This window comes from Cervus canadensis, chromosome 14, assembly GCF_019320065.1.
Source record: "Cervus canadensis isolate Bull #8, Minnesota chromosome 14, ASM1932006v1, whole genome shotgun sequence".
In the NCBI taxonomy this organism is placed as follows: Eukaryota; Metazoa; Chordata; class Mammalia; order Artiodactyla; family Cervidae; genus Cervus; species Cervus canadensis.
In genome coordinates, this window is record NC_057399.1 from 2,806,289 (window position 1) to 2,832,066 (window position 25,778).

The window sequence follows — 25,778 nt, forward strand, 5'->3', positions numbered from 1 at the left end:
CGTTACCTTGACCCCAGTGCTTTTTGGGGGTTAACAAATTTTGCTTGGATTGAGCTCATTTGAAATAGAAGCTGCAAGAGGACAAAGCTGTCGACATGCCGAGTCCGTGGGGCTAGGTGGAGGGTGTGTGGAGAGGTAAGAACCGCCCCGGTGGGCAGCACCTTGGGGTGAACACCCCGGAGGGCGTGTGCCACATCCCCAAAGGGCAGGGTCCCACCTTTGGTGGTGGCTCAGATAGGGGCAGGCAGGTAACAGGTAACCTCTCAGTTTGAATTGGAGAGCTCTCTGCCAGTGAGAATTAGTTTTTTTCCTACCGACTTCACGTTCTCTTGCTTCAGATTTCTGTTATTCTACGCTGAACGTGAAGATGTTTCTGGAGTACCAGATATCTGGATTGAATAGCAATACAGAATCTTTCTTTGAAGAGCATTTTGTTTTCTCCGAGTCTTCAGGACTTTTTGTTCCTGTTGTTCTAAATTATCACACACAGAAAAAAGCAGAAGTAAAGTGAGCCCATTGTGAAAACTTGGCGAAGCCTAGAAGTGGGCACTGGCCCTCTGTTCTTGCATGTCGGCGTGGAAAGCCTTGAACTTGGGCTGTCGCATCCACACTACAAAAGGCAGTGTGGATTCAGCACAAAGCCAAGAAGTCTGGCTATTACTCAGTAGCTTTCATCAGAGGAAAATCAACAGATGTGTAGTTTTGCCTAAAAATCCTCTTTGGAGTCTCTTAAAATTTTGGTATTCTGTGTCCAGGGATCTGTCCACAGTGAGTATTTTCATCAACCCCTAACTGGTCTCCACTGCCCCTCCCAGCTTTAAAAGACCAACTCCCTTTTGCTCCATCCAAGGATCCCTCTTATAAAATTTCTGGCAGATGGTAAGCCCACCAGCCGCCATTTAATCAGTTCTAAGACAGCTCATTCCACCACCGGGGACCTCTGTCCGAGGGGTTTCTTGCTTATAATGAAGTGGCTGCATCCTGCCTTCATGGGGTCCGGCCGGCCAGTCCTGCTTCCAGGTTTAGACCAGACTGAGCTGATCTTCTCCCCTGTTAAAGGGGGCTTCCTTGGAGGGCAGCAGTGAGGTTCCCCTGGAGCCTCTACCCTTTTCTCCATTAAGGGTCCCCCCAGAAGGTCCGACCTGTCCCTGTGAAGACCAGAGCCAGGTGCCCAGGCCGCGAAGATGGCACCTCCGCCTCTGTGTGGGGGAGACGCCGCCCGCTGCCAGCACGTCCTCCACCAGCTGTTCTGCCAAAAATACGTTCTCAGCTGCCGAGGGCTCATCTTTCCGCTCCCCTTCTTCTCGGAAGCCGGCAGTCCAGCAGCCTGCCAGCTGGAGACTGGGGATTTTTTTTTCTTTTATTTTCAGTTCAACTGAAAGGAAAAGCAGGATGGGGTTTTTCCTCCTTTTTTAAAAAAACCTTATTATGTCAAGGCAGTTGTCTTGTTCTTCAGGGGAAAGGATACCACCACCACTGCTTCTGAATTTTCCTTTAAAATAGCCCTCGAAAGGGTAGGGCTGCGGGAGCGTCTCCACATCCTCGGGCAGGAGGCCCACACAGGGCATCGGACCTGGTGGGCTCCCACTCGAGTGAAGAGCCGGCTCTGGGAGAAAGCCTGGGAACTGAGCACTGCTCAGCAGATCTGCTGCCAGCCTCGGGGCTAATGAGCTGCCCGTTTGCACGGAGGACGTGAGCCGCTGCCCCAAAAGTGGAATTCTCCACGGGCTGCAAAACCTGAAAGTGGGCACTTAAGGTCATTCCCTTTCTTTTTTTTTTTTAAGCAAATGAGTCTTAGCATCTGCTGGGTGTCAGACCCTGTGCTGTAGCTTCAGAGATGAAGACAAGGCAGTCCCCATCCTCACGTCTCTCACTGTCCAGGAAAGAAAGGGACGAGAGAAGAAACCAGCGAGGCCTTCCTGGGACAGGTGGTCTACAGGCGTCCCCCTAGTGTTGAAACAGGCAGGATTGCAGTATGTCCCTGCGGAGATGGGGCTGGTGGTGGTGGAGGAACATAGATCATTACCGTCATCGTGGTTGCAGCTAATAAACCACGCTGATAAATCACATATGCATGAAGGTGAAATTCTGCTTCACCCTGATGGTTTGGGGGGGTGGTCCAGAACTTGTCACAAAGGAGGTGATATTTGAGCTGTTTTCAAACAATAAGGTTGACAGTGGGGAGCACAGACTCTCCTGACAGAAGGAGAGTAACATGCAAAGACAGGAGGGATAAAACAGGATATTCTGAGACTTCCCTGGCGGTGCAGTGGCTAAGACTCCACACTCCCAACTCAGGGGGGCCCAGGCTTGATCTCTGGGCGGAGAACTAGATCTCACATACCGCAACTAAAGATCAGAGAGCCTGTGTGCTACAGCTAAGACCCGGGGCAGATAAATAAATATTTCAACCAAAAACAGGATATTTATGGACAGCAGGGGTTCCAATGTGACAGGGAGGCCTGGCATTGCAAAGAGCCAGACACAACTGAGTGACGGAACTAAACTAGGGTTCCCGTGTATCTGAGGCAGTGTGTGTTTGTGTGTGTTTGTGTAGGGTGGAGAGGTGATAGACTGCCTTCCTAGATGGGGCATCTTTGAGGAACTCTGAGCAACAGAGACCACATCAGACTGACCTGTTCCACGATCCCTCCCGAGGAAGTGTCGGGGCTGGGCTGGCTGAGGGGGTCTGGGAACAGGAGATGGTGATAGGTGAAAAGTGATGAGAGAGAGCCTGGATTAAGGCAGCCGTGGTGAGAACAGAAAGAAGGAGATAGATTGAAGGAAAAAAAAAATCAGAGATGAGATGGGGAGGATTGTGACCTGTTCTGCCCGCGTGTGGGGGTGGTGATGATAAACAACGAGGGCATGAGAGGTGGAGCGGGGCTGACAGAAAGGTTTCCCCTTGTGCGGCTGGTGTTGGAACCGAGGAAGGGGAACCGGGAGTGGGGACAGATGTGGGAGAGCAGAGAGAGAATGATGTTATCTGTGCTGACTTTGAATAGTGCACCTGCTTTTGGGGGCTGTGGCCCGGAGGCAGTAGTGATCTGGTTGGAAGATGTTGGGGCTGGGCCACTGTCAGCCTTTGGGGGCAGCCACGATGCTGATGGGGCAGCAGGATGGAAAGGGTTCGCGACCGTATTGAAAAGGAAGTCTGGACCTTCACACGTTCGCTCAATTGATTTTTGACAAGAGTGTCAAGAACATTCCGTGGGGAAAGGACAGTTTTTTCAACAAGGGGCACTGGGAAAACTGGATATCTGGTCCTGTGACCGAATGTAAGGGCAAAAGAATGAAGTTCCCTCACCCTCCATATAACAGTTAACTCGACATGGATTAAAGACCTAGTATTCAGAGCTAAAGCTATGAAACTCTTCAAAGAAAACAGAGGAAAATCTTCATTGGATCTTTGTCAGTGGATTTAGTGCAGATCTGCATTGGATTGGGCAATAAACTCTTGGCTGTCACAACAAAAACACAGGCAACAAAAGAAAAATAAATTGGACTTCACCAAGATTTAAACCTTTTGTGCTTCCAAAGACACAATGGGCAAAGTGCAAAGCCAACCGGCAGAATGGGAAGGAGACCCTGCCGCAGAGGGTCTCATGGTGGATTGCCGGGCTGTTTTACAAAGGATAGCACAGTGTTACCTTGGGGTGGAATTTGTTACTTTGCTTTGCAGGTTGAGTCAGTAGGGAATTTTCCAGACTTGAGTTTAAGCCCAGAGCTACGTTTTCTGTACCCTGCATGGCCCTGACAATGGCGGGGTTGGGGGTGAGAGTGTTCCTCCACCCTTTGTTTCTGAGAAGCAGAGAGCCGCCCACACCTTTCATGTCCTTGGCCCCTGAGCCCACGGCTGAAGCTTGTACCTCCCAAGTAACAAGTGGTTTCAAGTATCTGAAAACCGCAAGAGAAAACAGCTTCTGAGCGACCACAAGTCACCAAGTCCTGGCACTTGAGCCGGGGCCCCCCATCCCGCGGGGCTCTGGAGTTTGTCCTCCATACACAGAAATCTGGAGAATCTTGTTTACCAGCCCTCCATAGGTTAGAAGCCACCGATTCAGACGTCTTGGGATTGGATTGAGGATGGCCCTCTGAAGGTGTCAGTGAAGCTTCTGGAAGTTGGAGCGGAAAGAAACACCCACCGGCTGACCAGGGGAAGCAGGTGTGAAGATTCCAGAAGCAGGGTGCCTCACTGGGTAACGTCCCAGGAGAAAAAGGCCGTGGACCAGCCAACAAGAAGTCCTGCCGTGAGGGGGTGGGACAGTGCCCCACAGGATTCAGTAGACTGAGCAGCAGCTGCAAGTGGCCAGCAGCTAAGACACATCGTCGTCGTTCAGTCGTGTCCGACTCTTTGCAACCCCATGGACTGCATCGCACCGGGCTCCTCTGTCCTTCACCGTCTCCCAGAGTTTGCCCAAGTTCATGTCCATTGAGTCAGTGATGCCATCCAACCATCTCATCCTCTCTCGCCCCCTTCCTCTTTTGCCTTCAATCTTTCCCAGCATCAGGGTCTTTTGCAATGAGTCAGCTAAGACATAACAGACTTAAAGGCATGGTCGGCAGGGGTGTGCATAACTCACTTTGGAAAGCTTTTTGGTGAAAAGTGATCATAGTCAAGGTTTTCATTTCATCTTACTGAAGTTCACTTGGTCTACCTGAAAGAAAACACTTCAGAGGACTCAGCCCCAGACCGTGTGCCCCTCTGATGTTCCAGATGTTCATCCCAGCCCTTGGCTCACTGCAGGCCCCCCCGACATCGAGGGGACGTCTCCCTGCCAGCGGGGCCGGGAGACTGGAGTGTCTCTGCTCCCCCTCACAGGCAGAGAGGCAGAGACCCTCACGAGGGAGTCTCACGCTCACAGCCCCAGGGGAGAGTCTCCCCCTAGAAGTTCTCTCTTCCCAACAGGAATCCTTCCTTCCCTCGGCCCCCATGACAAGCGACAGTCCCACCCGGTGCTGGGGAGGAAGGACGCTGGCGTTCCTTCTGTCCTGCCCGCGCAAGGAAGCGATGAACAGCGCAGGGTGTCATCACACCACCTCCAAACTGGAATGGGCTTCAAAGCAAGCAGTTGGCGTTTCTGCGGGGACAGGCCGTGCTGCCCGCGATCAGCCGTCGGGGTGGGGCCGCTCCCTGCCCTCACCTCCGATCTGCCGTCTGCAGCTGTTTCCGACAGGTGCTTGGGCTCTCCGCGGCAGATGGTGACCAAAACGGGCCGCTTGGCAGGGCCTACCGCGTGCCGCCCTCCACCACACACTGATGTGTGTACAGACACGCATCAGAGTGCGGCTTTGTCCTAAAGGACCGCCTGGGGGTCCAGGTGACGCCAGAGGGCTCATTCCAGGGGACACCCTTGGTCCCTGGGCCCTTCCCCTCTGCCTGAGACCCTCGGTGTTTGGCCACCAGACTGGAAACGGCCCGGGACCGCCCCCAAACACCACTCTCTCCCTCCTGCACTCGGCAGCCAAGTGACTCGTCGCTGGTGTGTTTGCCCAGCGTTCTGCCTGCTTCCCCAGGGCACCCCGCGAGGCTTCGGGCTCAGCCTGATGAGACCCACGGAGGCCAGGCTGCAGCGCCCGCATTGCAGGACTTCAGAGCGGAGGCTGCACCCCAAGGTGCTCCTGCTGTCTGTATCCCAGCATGCAGTCCTATGGACATAGGCTGGGGACACCTGGGGAGGGGGGGTCCCAAATGCACGCGGAGTGTCATCCTTGTGAAACAGTGGGACACGTCTGTGCCCTGGTGCCGGGGACAAGACACACAGCTCACCCTCGGAGGGAGCCAGGGGCAGTGAGCGGCTGGCGCTTCCCAGGGCCCCTCTGCACCTGAGTGGAGAGCCGCCCGCTGATACCGTGTCCCGCCACCCCCCAGAGGAGCAGGGCCACCCCCAGCCTGCAGCGTTCCTGCCCATGGCCTCCAGGAGCCCCTCGCACTGTGTTTGGGCTGCTCTTTCTAAACAGCTTACCAGCCAAGGCAACCAGATGAGGTGACATCTGGCTTGAGCCCGCTGCCAAGTCACTGCTGCTCCATCCCTGGCAGGAAGGAGGTGAGCTCTTTGTGCCAGATTCTTAAAGAGAGAGAGAGAGAATAAAACTGTGTGTTCCATGCCCCACATTTTTTCTTCTTTTTATACCCTGACACCTCGGCTGTCACTTTTTCTTTCCCTGGTACTTGGACGCCAAGGACCCAATATCCGTTAACTATTTAGAGCAGACTCTTACCACCTGATGGGGATCAAAGCGCTGGAGTAAATGATTTGAATGGGGCTGGCGAGGCGAGATTTAAAGGTGGATTCTGAGGGAAAGGCAGGATAAAGAATCTGCCTGCCAGTGAAGGAGACACAGGAGATGTGGGTTCAATCCCTGGGTCAGGAAGATCCCCTGGAGGAGGAAATGGCCACCCACTCCAGTATTCTTGCCTGGAGAATCCCATGGACAGAGGAGCCCGGCAGGCTACAGTCCATGGCGTCTCACAGAGTTGGACAGAGCTGAGCGCACATGCGTGCACGCAGACACACGTGAGCACACACGTGCGCATGACGGCTTGTGAGGGACAGAGGGCGACGGGGCAGCCATCAACAGTGCTTGCCATGGAATGAAGGGCCATGTTCCTTGCCTTTTCACGGGATGGAGGAGAAGCGTTAACAATTTCACTGTATCCCATTCTTTGTGGAGTGACAGGAGCAGCCTGGTGCCTGTGGGCCAGGCTGGAACTGGAAACAAGACTCATCCGTTTGCGTCGGGCAGGGCAGCTAGAGAAAGTCCAGCTGGCGGGCCCAGCACAGTACTGAACAGTCACGGCAGCTTGTCAGCTGTGTGACCTTGGGCGAGTTCCTTAAGCTCTCTGGGCCTCTGTCATCCATCTGGAAAATGAGACATTTTGTGAATGCCCAGCAAACACCTCTACGAAGTGATATCCTCCTTTGTATTTTTAGAGATGAGGACACTGAGGTACAGACAGGATGAGGGGCCTGGCCAGGTCCCGCGGGTAAGTGGGGGTAGCCGGATAGGAAGTGCAGGGACGGGGGGGGGGGGAGTGGCGTGGGGGTGCCCGGGGCAGCAAGCTGGAGCTCATCTCAGGAAGGCCAGACAGCAGCCCTGGGCAGCACACCCTGGGTGTGTTGGCCCTCTCTCCTCCGCGCTGGCCACTAGATGTTGTGTAGTTACATTCAAGGCACCCACTTTTCCCTCTTGGCATCAGTTTAGCTGATATCAGACTCCCAAACACGAGGATGTCTTCTTTTCCACATGTGAGCCATGTCTCCCCTGCTCTGCGCTTGTTTCTTTGATTTTTTTTTGCAGCATAGAGGGCTTTCTTTATCCCTTTGAAACATCTTGTTTGGACCTACTTTTACGGCCAGCTGAGAACTCCTTGAAATAGATCCAGTTCAAGGAACCAAGGTGGGATTTGTGCTGAGTCCTGCCTTGAGTCCTGCCTTGTCTCATGTGACATTTCCTTTGTGTGGCTGGTGAATGCCGCGGAGCCGTGTATTTCACAAGGTGAGGGTGGACAAACCATCCCCAGCCTTTCACCAGCTCCCCTCAGCTCCAGATCAGGGCGGGGACAGGCTCGAGGGTCATGGCCTGAGTCAGCAGGCCCGGGGCGGCGGGGGAGGCGGGGGAGAGGGTGAGCTACGGTGACCATGTGGGCAGAGGTTGGCGCCGGCGCCGCCTGGGAAGCATTGGTGACGATGGGGTCGACTCGTGCCGCGTCCAGGGCAGTGTCAGGGTTTGCTCGATGAGTGTGATTTGCTGGGAGACGTCAGCTAGGAGAGAAATGATGGGGAGAAGTAAAGTTTGGGGAATAGGTGGCTGCTTATGTCGGAAGTTCAGAGAGAGCGAGCAGGAGAAGATGAACGACCTTGGGAGACAGAAAAGAAAGACTCCAGTTTGGGCTGTGGTCTGTCTGAAGCCCTGGGAGGGTGCGTGGCGGGATTCCGTAAGCAAGAGAAGGCTCTGCCTCCCCCAAAGTAGGCGAGTGAGTCGTCCTTGGTCTACACAGCACGGCATGTGGGGTATAGGATGGTTTTGTATTTCTGTCAGAATTCTTGCATGCTCCTTGCACTTCTCTTTTATGCCTCTTCTGTCTCCTGTGGTGATTGCATTCTGAATCCAGAGCTGATATTGATTCTGGCAGTTTTGCCAAGGATCCCTTAAATCTTTAAGCTACTCTGGCCATGCAGAGGTTCCTTGAGTGGATTAATGATTGTTAAAAAAAAAAAAAAGAGCCAATAGATATACAAATTCTTTCTCAATGTATACTGTCTGTTTTCAACATGATGGAAGAAATTAACTTCATCTAAAGTATAAATTCTTTGCTCAAACTCATGTTCATTGAGTCAGTGATACCGTTCAACCGTCTCATCCTCTGTCACCCCCTTCTCTTACCTGCAGTCTTTCCCAGCATCAGGGTCTTTTTTCAGATGAGTCGGCTCTTCCCCTCAGGTGGCAAAAGTATTAGAGCTTCAGCATCAGTCTTTCCAATGAATATTGGAACTGATTTCCTTCAGGATTGACTGGTTTGATCTCCTTGTTATCCAAGAGACTCTCAAGAGTCTTCTCCAGCACCAAGTTTTTAGATGAAGTTAATTTCTTCTATCATGTTGAAAACAGACAGTATAAATGTTCCACTGTGGTATATTGTCAGTGGACCTGAAATTCGTTTTAGTTCATAAGAGGGCAGCCACAGTGCGTGGTTAAGAGCAGGGAGTCAGGAGTGGGGCTGTCTGGGTTTGAATCCTGGTCCCCCCCCTTCTCTGTGCTGAGTCCGAGGGGCTGCTCTGAGGATGGCACGTGTAATGCATGCAGGATGGTGCCTTGCACAGCATAAGGGCTCCAGGCATGCCAGCTCTCAGCTCCTCTTCATCTCTGCCCTGCCCCCTACATCCACATTCTCTTCCTTGCCTGCCAGAAACACAGGATTTTCTGTAGGGTCTTCATAGACTTTCATCAAGATATTTCTTCTTCGAGAAAATCAAAGGGAAAGAGATTACCCCCCGAGACCTGTGTCCAGGTTCTCCCCAGGGACACTGCCAGCATCCTGAATGGTGTCCCACAGCTCGGCTCAATGCTCACGCGTGAATGGAGCCCCAGCACTCCGGTGCAGGAAGTCTGGTTCCTTGCCTGCCTCCCAAGGACCGAAAACCTGTGTGACATGTGAAATGTGAAGTCACGCATCAGATGCGTCTGACGAGGAGAGGGTGAAACGAGGCTTCAGTTAGTAGGCTCCGGTTTCCCCACCTTCTCGGGCATAATCCTACCACTTTCCCCAGTGAGACATACCAGGGGCTCCAAAAAGATTATGTTGTTGTTGTTCAGTCACTAAGTCGTGTCTGACTCTTTGCGACCCCATGGACGGCAGCACACTCCCCAAAAGATCGTAGCATCTTCAAAGTAACACACAGCACATGAGCAGTGCTGCTGGGATGGAATGTGTAACCTCGCCTGTTCCTCAAAGGGAGATCACTTCATCCTCATTTTGCAGAAGAGACGGCCAGGCCTCAAGGTCACGTGGTTTGGTTGAGCCAAGAGTAGAATTCAGAGCCCTCTTGTCGGTCTCGTCTATATAAAGTGATCTACTTGAGAACCCCTGAGATATTATCAAGAAGTTTTGATACTTGGGGATACAGAGTGCTGCTTTAAATACATAGCCTGTCGTCTCTCCTCCAGGTAACAAGGGCTCAGATCACCTTCACTGGAAAGCGTGTGAGGTGATCTGTGGTGGCATTACCACACTGAAGTTGTGTAATTAGCATATGTTCCTGCCATCTTCTCTCAAGGGAGTTCCAGTTCTCCCACTGGTTCTAAGCCTTAAAGAAAATTAAAATTATGCTTCGGCAAAGAACACCCATAGCCTGTTTTGGATTCCTTCTTTTTTTTAATGTTTCTGTTCCTTTTATCTCTCCTTCTTTCCCTTCCTTTCTTCTTTTGAAAAAAAAGAAAAACAACCCTGACTGTACTTAGCAATGGCTAAGAAGCTTAAACAGCCTGAATGGAGTCTTCATTAATCCAGACCCCTCCGTCTTATCTCCACTCAGGTGTCATTTGTTCCTTTGTGATTGTGCTAGCAGCTAGGAGCACTGAAGAGGCGAGGGTCCTCCCACGATGGCAGCGTAGGAGTTGAGATGCTATTGCCGGAAACGAGGAGACGGCGTCGGCTCATCACGTCCAGCCTCTGGGCTGCACACCGACAGTGTCACAGGGAACAGCCTTTGTGGCCATCTTCCCCTTTACTTGCACTGTGTCAACTTTAAGCCTTAGAGGAAACCAACAAAAGCTTCTTTTCTTTCTTCCTTTAGCATCATCATATATTCTCTGCCATGCGAGGCTGGAAGCAAAAGCATTAAAGTAAAATATATCTTAAATGCATTTCCTCTTAGAGCTTTTATTTTACTTCATAGTCCTATTTTTAGTTTCCTTTGATAATAAAAAAAAAAAGCCCAATCATTTCATTCTTAGCCCTAGACAATACAGTGTGAGGTTATACATATTGCAGCCCTGGGGAGAATTTCTGCTTGCAAGCTGGCCAGCCTGTTTGCAGTTGACAGATGTAACCTACTCCAGGGCAGAGAAAGTCTCAAGGGAGGTTTTAATTTCTTAATATTGAAATGAGCACAACTTTTATTGTCTTAATCAGTGAATAAAGAAACAATAAAATTGCTAAGTCTCATTTTTTTTTTAAACTCAATGTAAGAGGATTTTAAGAAATTGCAATTGCTTTTTAAGTTACTGTTGAAAAGTTAATTTTCTCTGTGTTTGAGAGGATTCTTCCAGCGGTTCTGCAGATAGATAGTCATACCACAGTGATGTAAAACATTCTTCTGAGCTTTTGCATGGATGCCACTCCTCAGTAGGGAAAAGGTGTGTGCTAAGGTGTGCAGAGTGAGTGTACTTGTCTTTGAAGAGAACATGACTTGGCTTTCATCACGTTTCATGAGCTGAGAATCCAGGAGTATCCATTTAAAATTGAGGCAGAAATCTTTTAATGCAAACTGCATTCTTTCAGAATATATGCTGCTTTTGGTAAGGGGCTCTACAGAGGAATATTTCTGACTGTGAATAAAGAAAAGATTTTCTGATGGTAATAAGTAGCTTTTATAAAGTCATAATGAACGTGTTTCAACTGTTTGTCTGAACAAATAATTTTATACCAACAAAGCTGATTTATTACATGCAGTCATTTTTACATATTTCTTAATTTAACCCAACCTAAGACAAATTTCTTAAAAATGAAGGTTCACCAGTTGCTGGGGCCATATGTGAGTCAGTTGTGGTCCCCTGGGACCTTGTACAGTGCCTTCAAAAGGGCATAATAAATGTTTCTTGCACTAAATTGCAAAAGAAACTTGCTTCAGGAGCTGTGTGTGTGTGGGTATATATTTATATAGAGAGATGTAGATACCATATGCAAATAAAATGTGAAACAGCACCTTTCAGATAGAGAGCCAAGATGCTCAGTGGGAGCATAGCAGAACTTCAGGGCAGAGGCTGTGCACTTGGAATCGAAACTCAATTTTGGAATATATAAAGAATCCTCAAAAACTCAACAACAGGAACAAATAAATCAGTTTAAAAAATGGGTGAAAGATTGCAACAGACACTTCACCACAGAAGATACACAGAAGGCAGATAAGAACATTAAAATATGCTTAATGTTATTGGTCATTAGGGAAATGCCAATTACAACTGCACTGGAAGACTGCTACCCACCAGTCAGAATGGCTAAATTAAAAAATAATGGCAGTACCAGGGGCTGACAAGATGCGGAGCAGTAGGACCTCACAAACATCGCTGGTGGGAATGCAGAGTGGTACGACCAGTCTGGAAAACGCTTTGGGACTTTCTCATCAAGTTCATGTACACTTGCCACGTGACCCAGCAGCCCCGCCCACTCACAGGTTTTTACAATACCTAAGAGAATGCAGACTTATGTTAATACAAAACTTACGCTCGAATGTTTGGAGCAGCATTATTTATGATAGCCCCGAACTGAAAACAACCCAGATGTCCCTCAGTTGTTGAATGGATGGCCAGACCGTGGTGTGTCTACATCTGAGAATGCCCTGCTCACTCACCTCTGGCTGACCTCAAAGCTCTGCAAGAGGAGAGAGAGAGAAGAAAGGCAGAACTTAAAACCCCTGTCATGTTGAAGCTGTGTTTGCTCCAACACACACGCAAGGCCAAAGGGTAGACATCTCATTGCTTCCCAACCTGTAAGGAACTCTGTGCCCAGTCATTAAAGTCTAAGAGGTCAGTGAGCAGCAGCAGCAGCAACAAACCCAGAGCGAGGGTCGTCTGGTTTTCAGTTACCACCATACTGATGTAAATGGCTAGTTTTCAGGAAAAGATATGGGACAAAAAAACATGGAAGACTCACTAGATGAAGACTTTAAATTTGCTGTTATAAATATGCTCAAAGGCCTGAGGAAACCATGACATGAAAGGAGGACTTCCCTGGTGGCTCAGTGGTAAAGAATCCACCTGCCAATGTAGAAGACATGGGTTCAATTCCTGACCCAGGAAGATCCCGCATACCTCGGAGCCAAGCCTGGGTGCCACAGCCACGGAGCCTGTGCGCAAGAGAAACCACCGCAGTGAGAAGCCTGCACATCACTGCCAGAGAACAGCCCCCTGCTCACTGCAACTAGGGAAAAGTCCACACAGAGATGAAGACCCAGCACAGCCACAACTAAATAAACATAACTTGAAAAAAAAAAATGAAAATATAAGACCAGTGCTCACCAAATAAAGAATATTAACAAGGAGATAGAAATTATATTGAAAAGAGAACTAAATAGAAATTTAGAGGTATGATAAGCGAAAAAGAAATCACTAAAGGGGTTGAGTTGGCAGAAGAGAGAATGAACAAATGAAGCTAAGTTAATTGGAACTGTCCAGTGTGAAGAACAGAATTGAAAAATATTGGTCATGGTTGCACAGCTCTGAGACTATGCTAAAAACCACTGAGATGTCAACTTCAAAATGAAAAAAAGGAAGCACAGTTTAGAAAAGGCTCGGGAACACACAATTCAAAGACAGACTGGAGAGTAATCTCCTAGTTAAATCCTCTTGCTTTACAGTTGGGGAAACAGAGGCCCAGGCGGGTGAAACAAGCTGCCCAGCGCTTGCGGTGTAATTGATGCAAATTTCTTTATACATTTTACAATTCTAGTGACCAGCCAGCCCAGCTGACCCTAGACTTTTCTATTTAACACTGACTACCCCACAGTCTGAGGAGCCCCTGGTTGGTTGGTTAGTTAGTTGCTAAGTTGTATCCAGCTCTCTGCCACCCCATGGACTGTAGCCCACCAGGCTCCTCTGTCCATGGGATTCTCCAGACAAGAGTACTGGAGTGGGTTGCCATTTCCTTCTCCTGGGGATCTTCCCGACCCAGGGATGGAACCCACGTCTCCTGCATTGACAGGTGGCTTCTTTACCACTGGGTCTCAGGGAAGCCCAGAGACCCCTGGGCCTGGACAAATCAGGGTGGTTGGCTGCACTGTCTGCAGTGCAAACTGTGATGAATATTCTTTCCTCTCACTCTGAATCCCTGAAGCTCATACATAAATGAGAAATGGTGGTGTGCAGAAAAGTCCCTCTGCTTTGCTGAACTCAATGTTCTAAACTTAAGCAGCTGGCATTTTGCTTTAAGTTCTTTTCTATTCAACCTTTCAGAATGAAGGATTTTTTCCTTTTAATGAAATTTGCATTTCATCCACAAGGTAAAAGCCAGTGTCCTTGACTTCCTTGAAAAGTGACAAGTGGATGCTTTTGTAAACCAAACACTAAGGATATAACAAAAACAGAGGTTGTCTTTAATTGAGTTCAGATATGAAAAAGCAGATGATAACCCTTAGAGATATATTCAGGGGAGAGAGAGAGAGAGATTCAGAGGAGAGACAGAAAGGAGAGGGAGAGAGATCCATTTCCTGTAAAATGAAAAGCCATGAAAGGAAAACTCATATAGGAAAAGTCACTTGAATTCCTTTTTGAACCCAGCAGATTCAAAAGGAAAGAGAAACCAGCAGTCCTTGAATGTGTGATTGATGTCAGTGACCTCACAGGTGAAAGAGGAGAGTGAAAAAGCTGGCTTAAAACTCAGTATTCAAAAAACTAAGATCATGGCATCTGGTCCCATCACTTCATGGCAAGCAGGGGGAGAAACAATGGAAACAGTGACAGACTTTATTTTCTTGGGCTCCAAAATCATTGCAGACGGTGACTGCAGCCATGAAATTAAGAGATGCTTGCTGCTTGGAAGAAAAACTATGACCAACCTAGATAGCATATTAAAAAGCAGAGACATCATTTTGCTGACAAAGGTTTATATAATCAAAGCTATGGTTTTTCCAGTAGTCATGTACTGATGTGAGAGTTGGACCATAAAGGCAGCTGAACACTGAAGAATTGATGCTTTTGAACTGTGGTGCTGGAGAAGACTCTTGAGAGTCCCTTGGACTGCAGGGAGATCCAACCAGTCCATCCTAAAGGAAATCAACCCTGAATATTCATTGAAAGGACTGATGTTGAAGCTGAAGCTTCAATCCTTTGGCCACCTGATGCGAAGAGCCTACTCATCGGAAAAGACTCTGATGCTGGGAAAGATTGAAGGCAAGAGAAGAGGGTGACAGAGGATGAGATGGTTAGATGGCATCACCAACTCAATGGACATGAATTTGAGCAGACTCTGGGAGTTGGTGAAGGACAGGGAAGCCTGATGTGCTGCAGTCCTTGGGGTCTCAAAGAGTCGGACACAACTGAGCGAGTGAACAGCAACCTCATGGGTGGAGGAGGCAGTGCAGAAACCAGAGCCGGTGGGCGGGGGCAAATTTCAGCTGCACGGCCCTGGGCCCCTCCCTGGGGTTGCAGCCTGACCACTCAACTCAGCCTTCCCTTTCCCTGCCAGGGCTGCACCCAGGCCAACCTGCTATGTGGCTCCTCCTTTCAATGCACAAAGCAAAGAAGGAAGGAGTCAGGAAATGGTGCTTGGAACTTGTGAGGTGCAGGGAGGCGAAGGAGGACAACGAGTGGGGGGGAAGCTCAGTCTGCCTTGAAGCCGTGGCTGCAGCCAGGCAGGTGAACCTGAAAGGCCCGGCAGCTTTGCCTGGGCTCGGGCTAGTGCCTTCATCCTGCAGGGCGTCCCTGCGTGTCTCTGTGGCCACAGGGCCGTGGCTGGACAGAGTATGTGGCTGGGTTACCTGCAGTGGGAGTGAGCGGAAAAAAGTAGACCAGAAACTCGATGGCTCTGAAGGTCTCTTTCTCTGTCTGCTTTTTTAAAAGACAGTTTTAGAAAATATTTATTCATTTAATTGACTGCGTGGGGTCTTAGTTGTGGCATGTGGGATCTTTAATTGCAGCATACGAGATCTAGTTCCCTGACCAGGGATTGAGCCTGGGCCCCTGCATTGGAGGAGCAGAGTCATAGCCACTGGACCACCAGGGGCATCCCTCCCCCCAACCACCCCCCAGTCTGCTTTTGTCTCTTCCTGCGGTTCAGCTGAGTCCCGTTCCGATTCCTTCCACCCCATCTAGGCCCTCCAGCGCCCTTCACAGAAGCTTTGTGACCCCTCCCTCCATGCACCTCCACTCCTTCAGGAACCCTTTCGCAGTGGGTTGGTTTGGCCCTCCTCAGCGGCCGCAGTAGACTCTGCACCTCTGGTATTCCAGCACGTCCTTCCCTCTGTCTTCACACACATGTATGACCCATCCCTTCTAGCAGAACCCTGACCTCTCAATGGTGAATGGTGGTCCTCTGCACTCCCGAGCCTGTGGGCAGGGCTCCCATTTTGTCACCATGAGGGGCGTTAACCATTGCTCCGCACCCCCAGGCCACCCCATCCTCGTCCCTGTCTAAACCATAAACTCCTTGAACTCAGGGAACTTTTCCGCCTCAGTCCTGCCTCGCCAGCATCTACTACGTACATAGAGGGCACTTCGAGTGTCATTGCTCCCGTGCCTGTCATGATTCCCGCCCTAGAGATCGTCTTGTTCACCTCTCTGTTCCCAGTGTCTAGCGCAGGCCACCACACCACGATCGCTGAAATTAGTTTATTAAATGAAACTGGAGAGTTTCAAAAACTTTGTTTGCGGGAAAGTCACACGATGGGCTTGCGTGTCTGTCTTCCTGGATCTTTCAGCCTCACACCCCAAACCAGGGAAGACCAGGGTCCGTGATAGAGGAAATGAAATATTCTGTGGAGACTCTGCTCCCGGTGGTCACTGCCCTCACACCAGGGCCAGCTGCAGCAGTGCTGGCTGCCGTGGCGGAGTGAAAGTCAAACTGTTAGTCGCTCAGTCGTGTCCGACTCTTTGGGACCACATGGACTGTAGCTCGCCAGGCTCCACCATCCATGGGATTCTCCAGGCAAGAACACTGGAGTGGGGTGCCACGCCCTCTAGCTCACGCCGCGGTGCTGGAGGGCTTGTGCCCACAAATGCCAAGGGTCCCTTCCACTTGCACCCTAGTGATCGGGGCAAGTCACATGGGCGACTCGGCATCAGGAGTGACATTGGTGACCATGTTCACAGTCTGCCAAGCTTATCCTCTAGAGTAGATGTTTTCAAGTCTATGCACGTGCATCAGCTGGAGAGGATTTTAAGACACAGATCCTGATTCAGTAGGTCTGGGGAGGCGGCCGGATTTTGCACTTCTCACCCGTTGTCGACACTCTGAGGGCCAAGGGGAAAGCTCTGACTCCTTCCTGGCTAAACTGAACTCCTTCCCTATACCCGCCTCCGCAGAGACTTGGTTTGTGTCGCAAACCAAGACAAACCTCCTTGCCGGTTAGAAGACACTCGCGGTTCACCTCGAGGGTGAGGGGGACAGAGAGGACTAGATAACGAAACCACAAACAGTGCGACCCAACGGCAAAGTCTGGAGGAGAGAGCACAGAGATGGCCCAGCTGTTCTAAGAAGCCAGAGTCCTCGCATCCAGAGGCCACCATTTGCATACGCCGGTTTGGCACATGGACCGAATTAGATCTAACTGTGTCACCTCTTGGTCTTCTGTGACTCCCCTAGTTTCCCGGAGCCGGGAAGGGTCAGGGCAGCTCTGGCCGGGTCTCGTGAAGGCTTCAGCCCCGTGGAGCATCCTCCCTGTCCGTGGCGCGTCGTTGCTCTCCCAGGATCTTCCACTCGCCCTTGCGAGTGCTGACGGTCACTGACCGATGGGGGTGTCCGTGCTTCCGGGACCTAGAGCCCCGTCACTCCAGGGTCCTGTCTGATGTTGGAGGCGGTCAGCCTGTCCGCTCCTCCTTGCGGATGAAGCTGAACCACTGCGGGCAACGGCACACCTGGTCCCCCCGCGCACCAGCACTTGTGCGGCGCTAAACCGCAAACACGCGTGCCTCCGCTCAGTTCAGAAGAGACGGTGTTCTTCTTCATGGTGGTTTTATTTAAAAGCCGTGCCAGTCACTTTATATCCTTCCCCCCACCCCCACCCCCGCCAAGTTTTGATTGATGGCAATCCGGCCAGCCCAAAGCTGCTGGTGGACTAAAACTGCTGACTTGGGCATTGGCATTGACCGAGCTTGTTAAACGTGCATGGTGTGTGTGCACGCACGTGTGTGCAGGATGAAAACAGCACAGGAGTCGATGGAATGAGATCTGGAAGAAGCTGAAGGGCTCTCCGTTCAGGAAAGTAGGAACCAAGGAGGGGCTGTGCCTGTACATGCTCCTTGCCGCCACTAGAGGGCGGAGTTCAGGCCGACCTCTGCGTCTCTCGGTCCCGCCCAGAGCCTTTTTCTCTATCTAAGGCAGAGCTGATTGGCCTTAGGCAGCAGTCTCTGGTTGATTTGTTAAAAGTCAGCCCCTAATTTCCTGTGAGCTCAGTATCAAAAACTGGATTTCACTTCTAGGACACTAATCTCTTCCCATGAAAATATCTTTTGAAGGTGATCATAACATGAAACACACTTACATGTTCCAAATAATTACATCAAAACCGAACACATGGCTGAATTCCTTTGGTGGGTGGAGGAGGTGGGGTTTGCTTGGATCAGGCTTCCTGAGGCTTTAAAACATGCATCTGATGAGGTTTGAACTGCAGGTACCTTCTTTCCTTCCTGGGGACTTTGTCACTGGCAACAGAGCCATTTCTCACTGGGTCTTTAAACTGTGATTGAAATTAAGATACACCTAAAAATGGTTAAGATGGAGAACTTGAAGTTATGTGGACTTTACCACAATTTAAAAAAAAAAAATAAGTGAGATGACCAAGAAATATGTTGCATGTTTTTGAGTTGCAGGGATGTGAAAAGGGTGGATGGCATCACCGACTCGATGGACATGAGTTTGAGTAAACTCCAGGAGTTGGTGATGGACAGGGAGGCCTGGCGTGCTGCGATTCATGGGGTCCGCAGCATGAAGAGTCGGACACGACTGAGTGACTGAACTGACAGACTGACTGACTGAAAAGGGTGGGGAGGATGTGATCCAAGTATGGGCGCCTAGGTCTCTCTTGGAGATTTAAAAATAACTCCTAAGGGGCTGGGAGTAGCACCTTCATCTGGCTGAGGTGTTCTTGCAGCAGTGCTGGAAATAGTCAGGGAACAGGTTCTCATCTGAATCTGTTCTTATCTGAACCAACCCTGAATACTCTTTGGAAGGAGTATTCCAAAATCCTGAAGCTGAAGCTACAATACTTTGGCCCCCTGGTTCAAACAGCTGGCTCACTGGAAAATACCCTGATGGTGGGAAAGACTGAGAGGAGGAGAGGGGGAGAAGAAAAGGAGATGGTTGGATGGCATCACTGATTCAATGGACATGAACTTGGGCAAACTCCGGGAGATGGCGAGGGACAGGGAAGCCTGGCGTGCAGCAGTCCATGGAATCCAGAAGAGTCAGACACAACTTGCTGACTCAACAACAGGTTCTCATCAGAGCTCAGCTGTGAGTGGCTGTGGACAGGCCTCCTCTCTCCCTGGGCTTTACTGTCCTCCACTGAGAAATAATAGAAATGATTGTTTCCTCTTCGGGGACTGGAGTGTGTGGAGAAGCCCTTTGGAGATACTGGGACAGGGACTTGGGACTGAGGCCGCTTCTCGGCCGCGGTTTCTGTCCTCGGCAGGCCCCGCCTGTGGGTGCTCTGGAGCGCTTGCACTGCTGCGGCCCCAGGCAGGCCTCCAGGGTGGCGTCAGAGCCTGTCTTTCCCTCACAGTAGGCCGAGTAGCCCCAGACGCTGGGAGAATCAGAGCTGACAGTGAGCTCGTTAGCAGGCTGCAGAAGCAGAGTGGTCTTGTGTTCACTCATTTTGTTAAAAGAAAGGCTTCCTGCCGGCAGCACTGGAAAGATAGGTCGGGCCCTATCTTTCGGGCCAGGTCGGGCCAGGACACTCCCACTGGCAGAACATCTGTAAGGGAATGGCCGGCTGCCTCCTCTGCAGGCCGGGGCGGGAGCTGCCCGCGGCGGGCAGGGAGCTCCGCCCCAGCGCTGTGAGCACCCCCGACCCCAGCCTCTCTTTCCTGCCCCACAGAGACTGCGGCGCAGCCATAGAAGTAGGGCGTGCGTGGGAGGGAGTGGAGGTGGGGGCCTGCCTGCCGAGGGCGAGACGGTGGGCTCCTTGCCCCCAGGCTGGGCGTTGATGGGAAAGTGGGCCAGGCCTGCCAGGAAGTCAGCAAGTGCCAGGTGCTGGGTGCGTCTGTGCCTGACCTTGGATGCTCATGAGAGCACACTGACTATGCTCTCGGGTGCGTGTGTGTATGTGTGTATGTGTGTCCGTGTGTTGGTGTGTGTCTGTGTGTCTGTGTGTTGGTGTGTGTCTGTGTGCGTTTGTGTGTCTGTGTGTGTGTCCGTGTGTTGGTGTGTGTCTGTGTGCGTTTGTGTGTCTGTGTGTGTGCCTGTGTGTGCATGTGTCCGTGTGTGTGTGCACCCCTCCAGTGTGTGTCCGTGTGTGTGCACATGTGTGTGTGTTCGTGCGTGTGTGTGTGCGCGCCCCTCAGAGGAGGCAGGCCCTGGGAGGGGCTGGGGGCAGTGACTTGCTCTTGTTAAGGATGCAGCTGAGGAAGCAGAGGGCCAGGGCTCTGGGAAGGAGGGCGAACAGGGGCGAGGCAGGGTTTCTCGTTTCCCTACTTGCTCTGTGTTCCCATCCAGTATCTTTTGTGCAATTTTGTCCTCACGCCCCAGTTTCGGATGGAGGTTGAGGATAGCCCTGTGCTAAGTGAGGCTCCAGCTCAGAGGCCGCTGGCCCAGTGCACGGGGGTGACCTGCACCCCAGAGTAGACGAGTCTAACGGGAAGTGCAGGAGGGCAGCATGCGGTTCTGTCTCCGGTGGGTTTTCACCGCCATTTATTCCCAGGTTCTCCCCGCAAAGGAGAGTGTGGTGTCTGCCACCTTGTGGCGGAGCTTGGTACTGCCGGCCCCTCCCCACACCTCCTCCCTGCGGCTGCTGAAGGCCTCTGCACCCTGGGTGGTGGTGGATAGGGGTCGCTCAGAGCCTGGGCCATAGCGCTCATTGCGGCCGGCTCCGCGCCTTTGGGAAAAGAAGCTTCTGGAGAAGGCGGCTGTGAGCTCCAGGGCCTTATGAAGGTTGTCCTTGTTTGTAACAGGAGGGTGGCCGTTTGTGAGGGAGAGGGGCCCACGCCCGGCGGGTGGTGAGTGAGGAGGTGACCCACAGAGAGGATGAGCCAGGATGGGGAGTGAGCGGGGACAGCCCGGGGCTGAGATCTGAGGATCTCAGAGCAAGCCGACTCTCATCCAGAGCGGTCCATCGTGGCCTTGGCAGGGAAAGGTGCCAGGTCAGAATTTAAGGTCACCTCGGCACACGGGGACTCGTGTCGGAGCTTAGGACCTCCTGAGTGGGGACCAGGGTCCCCGCATCAAAATCGGGCCATTGTGGCTGAGCTTCAGACTGCCGAGGGCGTGAACTCTGCTCGTAAGTCTGGGACCCTCAGAGTCCAGCCTTTGACTTGGTACTTGGCTCCGGCTACAAGAGACAGGACATTAGTATCAATATTTGAAGTCAGTCCTAGAAGCTCTCTGGTTCTCTGAACCTGGGCCAGGCTCGTCAGGTCCCAGCCCCACATCGTTCTCTCTCACAAGCTCTTAAGTGGCGCCTGAGCACAGCACGCGCCCCGTACCCCAGAGTGTCCCCTGGCCACAGCCACCACATGATGCAAAGCCAGCCGCCCGTCAGTGGTCCTTCGCAGGCAAACCTCCGTGACATGGAGGTAAACGCCTGGGACCACACACGGGTGGGCACCGCTGTGCTCTGCACTCACGACGAGGCCGCTCTTGACTCGAAGTCTGACCAGGATGGTTGACCAGCGCCCTGGTCTTGATGCGCAGGGAGGTTTTGGTTCCTGCAAACTGTTCTGGCACCAAAGGCCATGTTCACTGGCTGGGGTTCATCACAGAAACAGAACATGTTCGAGATGTGTTAAGGGGGGTGGCTTTCCGAAGAGAATTTGGTGCCTCCAGAATGATCTGAAAGGCTGTTGGAGTGAAGGTCAGGGAACAGCACTTCTGGATCTGGGGATGCCAAAAAGTGACAGAAATTGCTAGAATCACTGTGATGACTGTAATGTCCTCAGCACAAGAGCCCATGGTTCTCAGGAGGAGCTGACGGAGCCCCGGGTCGGCTCTGTGCCCATCCTCACCGCTATACCTGGCAGATGGTGGCTTCTCCTTGGATTTACCTGCCAGGGGTCATGTGCACATCTCCCATTGGTGGGATCTAGACTGGGGCCGCTGGCGGTCGGATCTGGGAAATGCAGTTCCCGACTTGCAGCCACAGCTTGCCTGGTGGCTCAGGTGGTGAAGAATCTGTATGTTAATACAGGAGGCCGGAGTTCAATTCCTGGGTTGGAAAGATCCCTGGAGAAGGGAATGGCTACCCACTCCAGTATTCTTGCCTGGAGGATCCCATGGACAGAGGAGCCTGGCGGGCTATTGTCCATAGGGTCACCAAGAGTCGGACACGACTGAGCGACTAATACTTTCACTTTCAACTTGCAGCCTGTGCAATAGCAGGGCACGCTGAGGACACAGGGGCCAGAGCGCAGTGCTGGACACACACCTAAATACCGGCAATAATAATAGTTACACCCTTCAGATGGCAGTTGTGAAGCTGAACTTAACACAGAGTGTGGCACGTGGTAAACCCTCGATAATTGCTTGTTTACAAAAGATTGTCCCAAAGTCAGAATGGCTCCCCATTCTCCATTCTAACCCTTGTAAAGAAACTGCCTGCCTCTGAGCTGCGGGGTCCAAACCGCAAGCCTTGGTGAGGCACCTTCCATTACCTCCTGCACCTGCCCGGCATCAGATCCTCTGTTGGCCTCATTCTGGCTCAGAGGACTGGCAGGAGATACAGCAGAAAGGTGAAGGCTCTCAGGGAAGAATGCATCAGTGACTCATGCGTGCTTGCTAAGTCGCTTCAATTGTGCCCAACTCTGGGCGACCCTATGGACCATAACCCGCCAGGCTCCTCTGTCCATGGGATTCTCCAGGCAAGAACACTGGAGTGGGTTGCCATGCCCTCCTCCAGGGGATCTTCCCAACCCAGGGGCCGAACCTGCATCTCCTGCATTGCAGGCGGATTCTTTACCATCTGAGCCATCAGGAAAGCCCTTCAGTGACTCATGCCAAAAATTAAATTGGATTTCCTGTGCTGGGCCAATTCAAGAACTTCATCTTAAATGGACCAACAACAGTCAGATCCTGATCTCTTTCCTCCTAAAGACACAAGCTGGAATTCTGCCTCGCACCCCCGTCCAAAATGGAATGTGTGAACCCAGGTCGCGTCTCTGTGGCCTTGAGCTCAGAGACCCCGAGCAGCCTGTACCAAGAAAGAACTAGGGCACAGCTGAAATCCAGAAGGGAGAGGAAACAGGCGGAGATCCACGGGGAACAATGTCTATTTCTTAATCCGTCTCCTGCCCCAAATAGCTGGGCTCTCCTCCCCCACTGGTGTTTACTGTGTCCCTTTCCCTGGCAGCAGGTGCCGCCAGGCCTTAAACTGGGTCACAGAGGGCGGCGAGGAGCCGACGGGCCCTCAGGCCACATCCTCCCCTGACTTCACTCCCCAGGCTCCAGACTGGAGGGGCAGAGCCCAGACTCCAGGTGGCCCCTGCCCTCCAGGGCATCCCGGCGGGGCCCCGGCTGCCCGGAACCACAACCAGCGAGGGGGGCATGCTCTGTCCATCCTGTGCGGGGGCAGAGGGGCCACACTGCCTTCCCACTGCAGCCGCAGTGAGTCCCCTGAGGGACCCCTCCTTCCCAGGGCAGCCAGAGGGCCCACACAAGGGCTCCCGACACCCTGGGGGCAGAGCTAGTATAGAGGACAGAGTGTAAATGACAGAATCAGAAAACAAACAAATTAAACCTCAGATTTGAAACCCCAGGCCCCCGAGCACAGGGAGGGAGATGCTTGCCCAGGATAACCCAGCAGCGGGGAACTGCGGCCACGTGTCTGCCCCTCCCGTCCGACCCCGCCCTTCCCGTCCCGACCCCGCCCCTCCCGTCCCGACCCCGCCCTTCCCGTCTGACCCCGCCCCTCCCGTCCGACCCCGCCCCTCCAGTCCCGACCCCGCCCCTCCTCCTTCCCAGGATCCCCGGCTTCTGGTCCTGATGGCACCTTTGTCTCCACAGGTTCTGTCGGAGCATGGTTTCGGCCTGATCACCACGGACATCCGGGAGGGACAGACCTTTTACTACGCGGAGGATTACCACCAGCAGTACCTGAGCAAGAACCCCGACGGGTACTGCGGCCTCGGGGGCACCGGAGTGTCCTGTCCCCTGGGTATTAAAAAGTAATTTCTCCCCACATGGTCAGCCCTCGAGGTCACAGCCAAAATGCTTCCAACAAATCGGGGAGTTCTTTTGTGGTTCACGCCAGGGGCTTTTTGAAGTGCACAAAGGCAATCATAAAAATCTGGTTTATTAAGGGGTAATTTACATGAAGTGCCATGGCAAGATGATAACATGTAATTTATCTTCTAAAAAGTTATGGCGGGAGGAGCCCGCATTGAAAATTTTTGGATCATTTGATGTCTGAATGAGGATAATGAATAATCAGTGTTCACCTCTTTTGTGCTTGGGTGCCTGCCCTGGACGTCAGGGAACTAAGCTGGGAGAATATGTGTTGGGGGGCAGAGGTCAGGGCTTCCGTCACCGCAGCCGGCCCCCTCAAAAGTCCTCCTGCCCTTCAGTGCCTTAAAATTTGCAGACGTTTATAGCCTCAATGAATCATTCACTGAAATACTTTGCTCAACTTATCCTATACATGTATAAGCGGCTTTCTCTCTCTTTTTCGCCCTCTTCATGGCAGGGGAAAGCTGTGAGTTAGCTTGATAAATTTTAACGCTTTGCTCACAGCTATGGCATATGCTTGTTCTAATAAAGATCTACAATCTGCTAATACAAACTGATGTCTCATCTGTCTTTTACTTGTTTAGGTAGGATACTTCTAAGTATTATAAAAATTTTAGAGCTCTCAAAGGCTAAGAATCATTTTCCCCCAAATGGGAAATCTGATTGCAATCTTTAGAAAACATGTATAGCTCTAGGTCCTTGCAACTTTAGTAATAATAGCTGTTTTCCATCCACCTATTATAGTCATCACATCAGGGGCTATTCCAGGTAGAGAATACACACATGGAATCTCTGCCCTTAAGAGTCTTTGTATTGAGGACAAGGGGTGGAGAACATATGCAATAAACAGGTAAACCCATGAATAAGTAAGATAATTTCTGGTCCTCACAAATGATGGGGAGATGGCAAATCAGATAAGCTAGTAAGTTGGGCCTGGGGGCTGTGGAGCTGTGTTTAGAGCTGTTTTAGCTGGGCGGGTCAGGGGAGGTGGTGCAATGTAAGTTGAGGACTGAATACTCTGAATGATGCAAAGGAGAAATGAACACACAGGTTGGGACAGAGAACGGCATTCTGGGGTCAGGAGGTGAGTGAAGAAATATAACACGGTTCCCCTTGGACAGACCCTGTTTCTTTCTCTTGGAATTTGGCTGTACCCTAAATGCATCAAGAATGCCTATGTAGAGTGGGTATCCCTAATCACTCTCAGCATCCCCACTGTGGCTGCTTGAAGGAAAAGCTTTCCAGACAGACCAGGAAGTATACATGGCCCAAGGCAGGGGGAAATTTGTGGTGTTTGAGAACGAAGAAGCCATTGGGGCTGGAATGGTTGTGAACAAGGATGGTATTAGGGAGAAGTGTCCCAGAGAGCTAGGAAGAGCCAGACCACGCTCAGTCTTCTAAAGACATGTTAATAAGATTAAAAATTTGTATTCTAATTTGCCCTTGCCCCACCCCCTTTCCCCTTTGGTAACCATAAATTTGTTTTCTATGTCTTCGAGTCTGTTTCTGTTTTGTAAATAAGTTCATTTAGATTCCACATACCAGTGATATCATATGGTGTTTATCCTTCTCTTTCTGATTTACTTCACTTAGTACGATAATCTACAGGTCCATCCATGTTGCTGCAAATAACTATTTCATTCTTCTTTGTGGCTGAGTGATATTCTGTTGTGTATATATGTACCAGATCTTTGTATCTGTTCACCTGCCAGTGGACATTTAGGTGGCTTCCATGTCTTGGCTGTTGTAAATAGTGCTGTTATAGACATGCAAGTGCATATATCTTTTTAAATTTAGAGATCTCTCCAGATATGTGCCCAGGAGTGGGATTACTGGGTCATATGGTAACTCTATTTTTAATTTTTTTAAGGAACTTCCATAATATTCTCCATAGTGGCTTCACCAATTTAATTCCCACCAACAATGTGGGAGAGTTCCCTTTTCTCCACACCCTCTCCAGCATTTGTTA

The 25,778-nt window shown here is 51.2% G+C and overlaps 1 protein-coding gene across 5 annotated transcripts in view; it reads left to right on the plus strand.

Moving 5' to 3' along the window:
- The window catches only part of MSRA (methionine sulfoxide reductase A), a 374,360-nt gene extending 350,001 nt beyond the window's left edge, over positions 1-24,359 (plus strand). For all 5 annotated transcript variants that reach the window (XM_043486557.1, XM_043486556.1, XM_043486560.1 and 2 more), the window contains one exon: positions 23,588-24,359. In XM_043486557.1, the coding sequence (XP_043342492.1) occupies positions 23,588-23,752 (165 nt within the window). In that variant the 3' untranslated portion in view covers positions 23,753-24,359. The remainder of the gene's footprint in view (positions 1-23,587) is intronic.
- Positions 24,360-25,778: the final 1,419 nt, after the last annotated feature.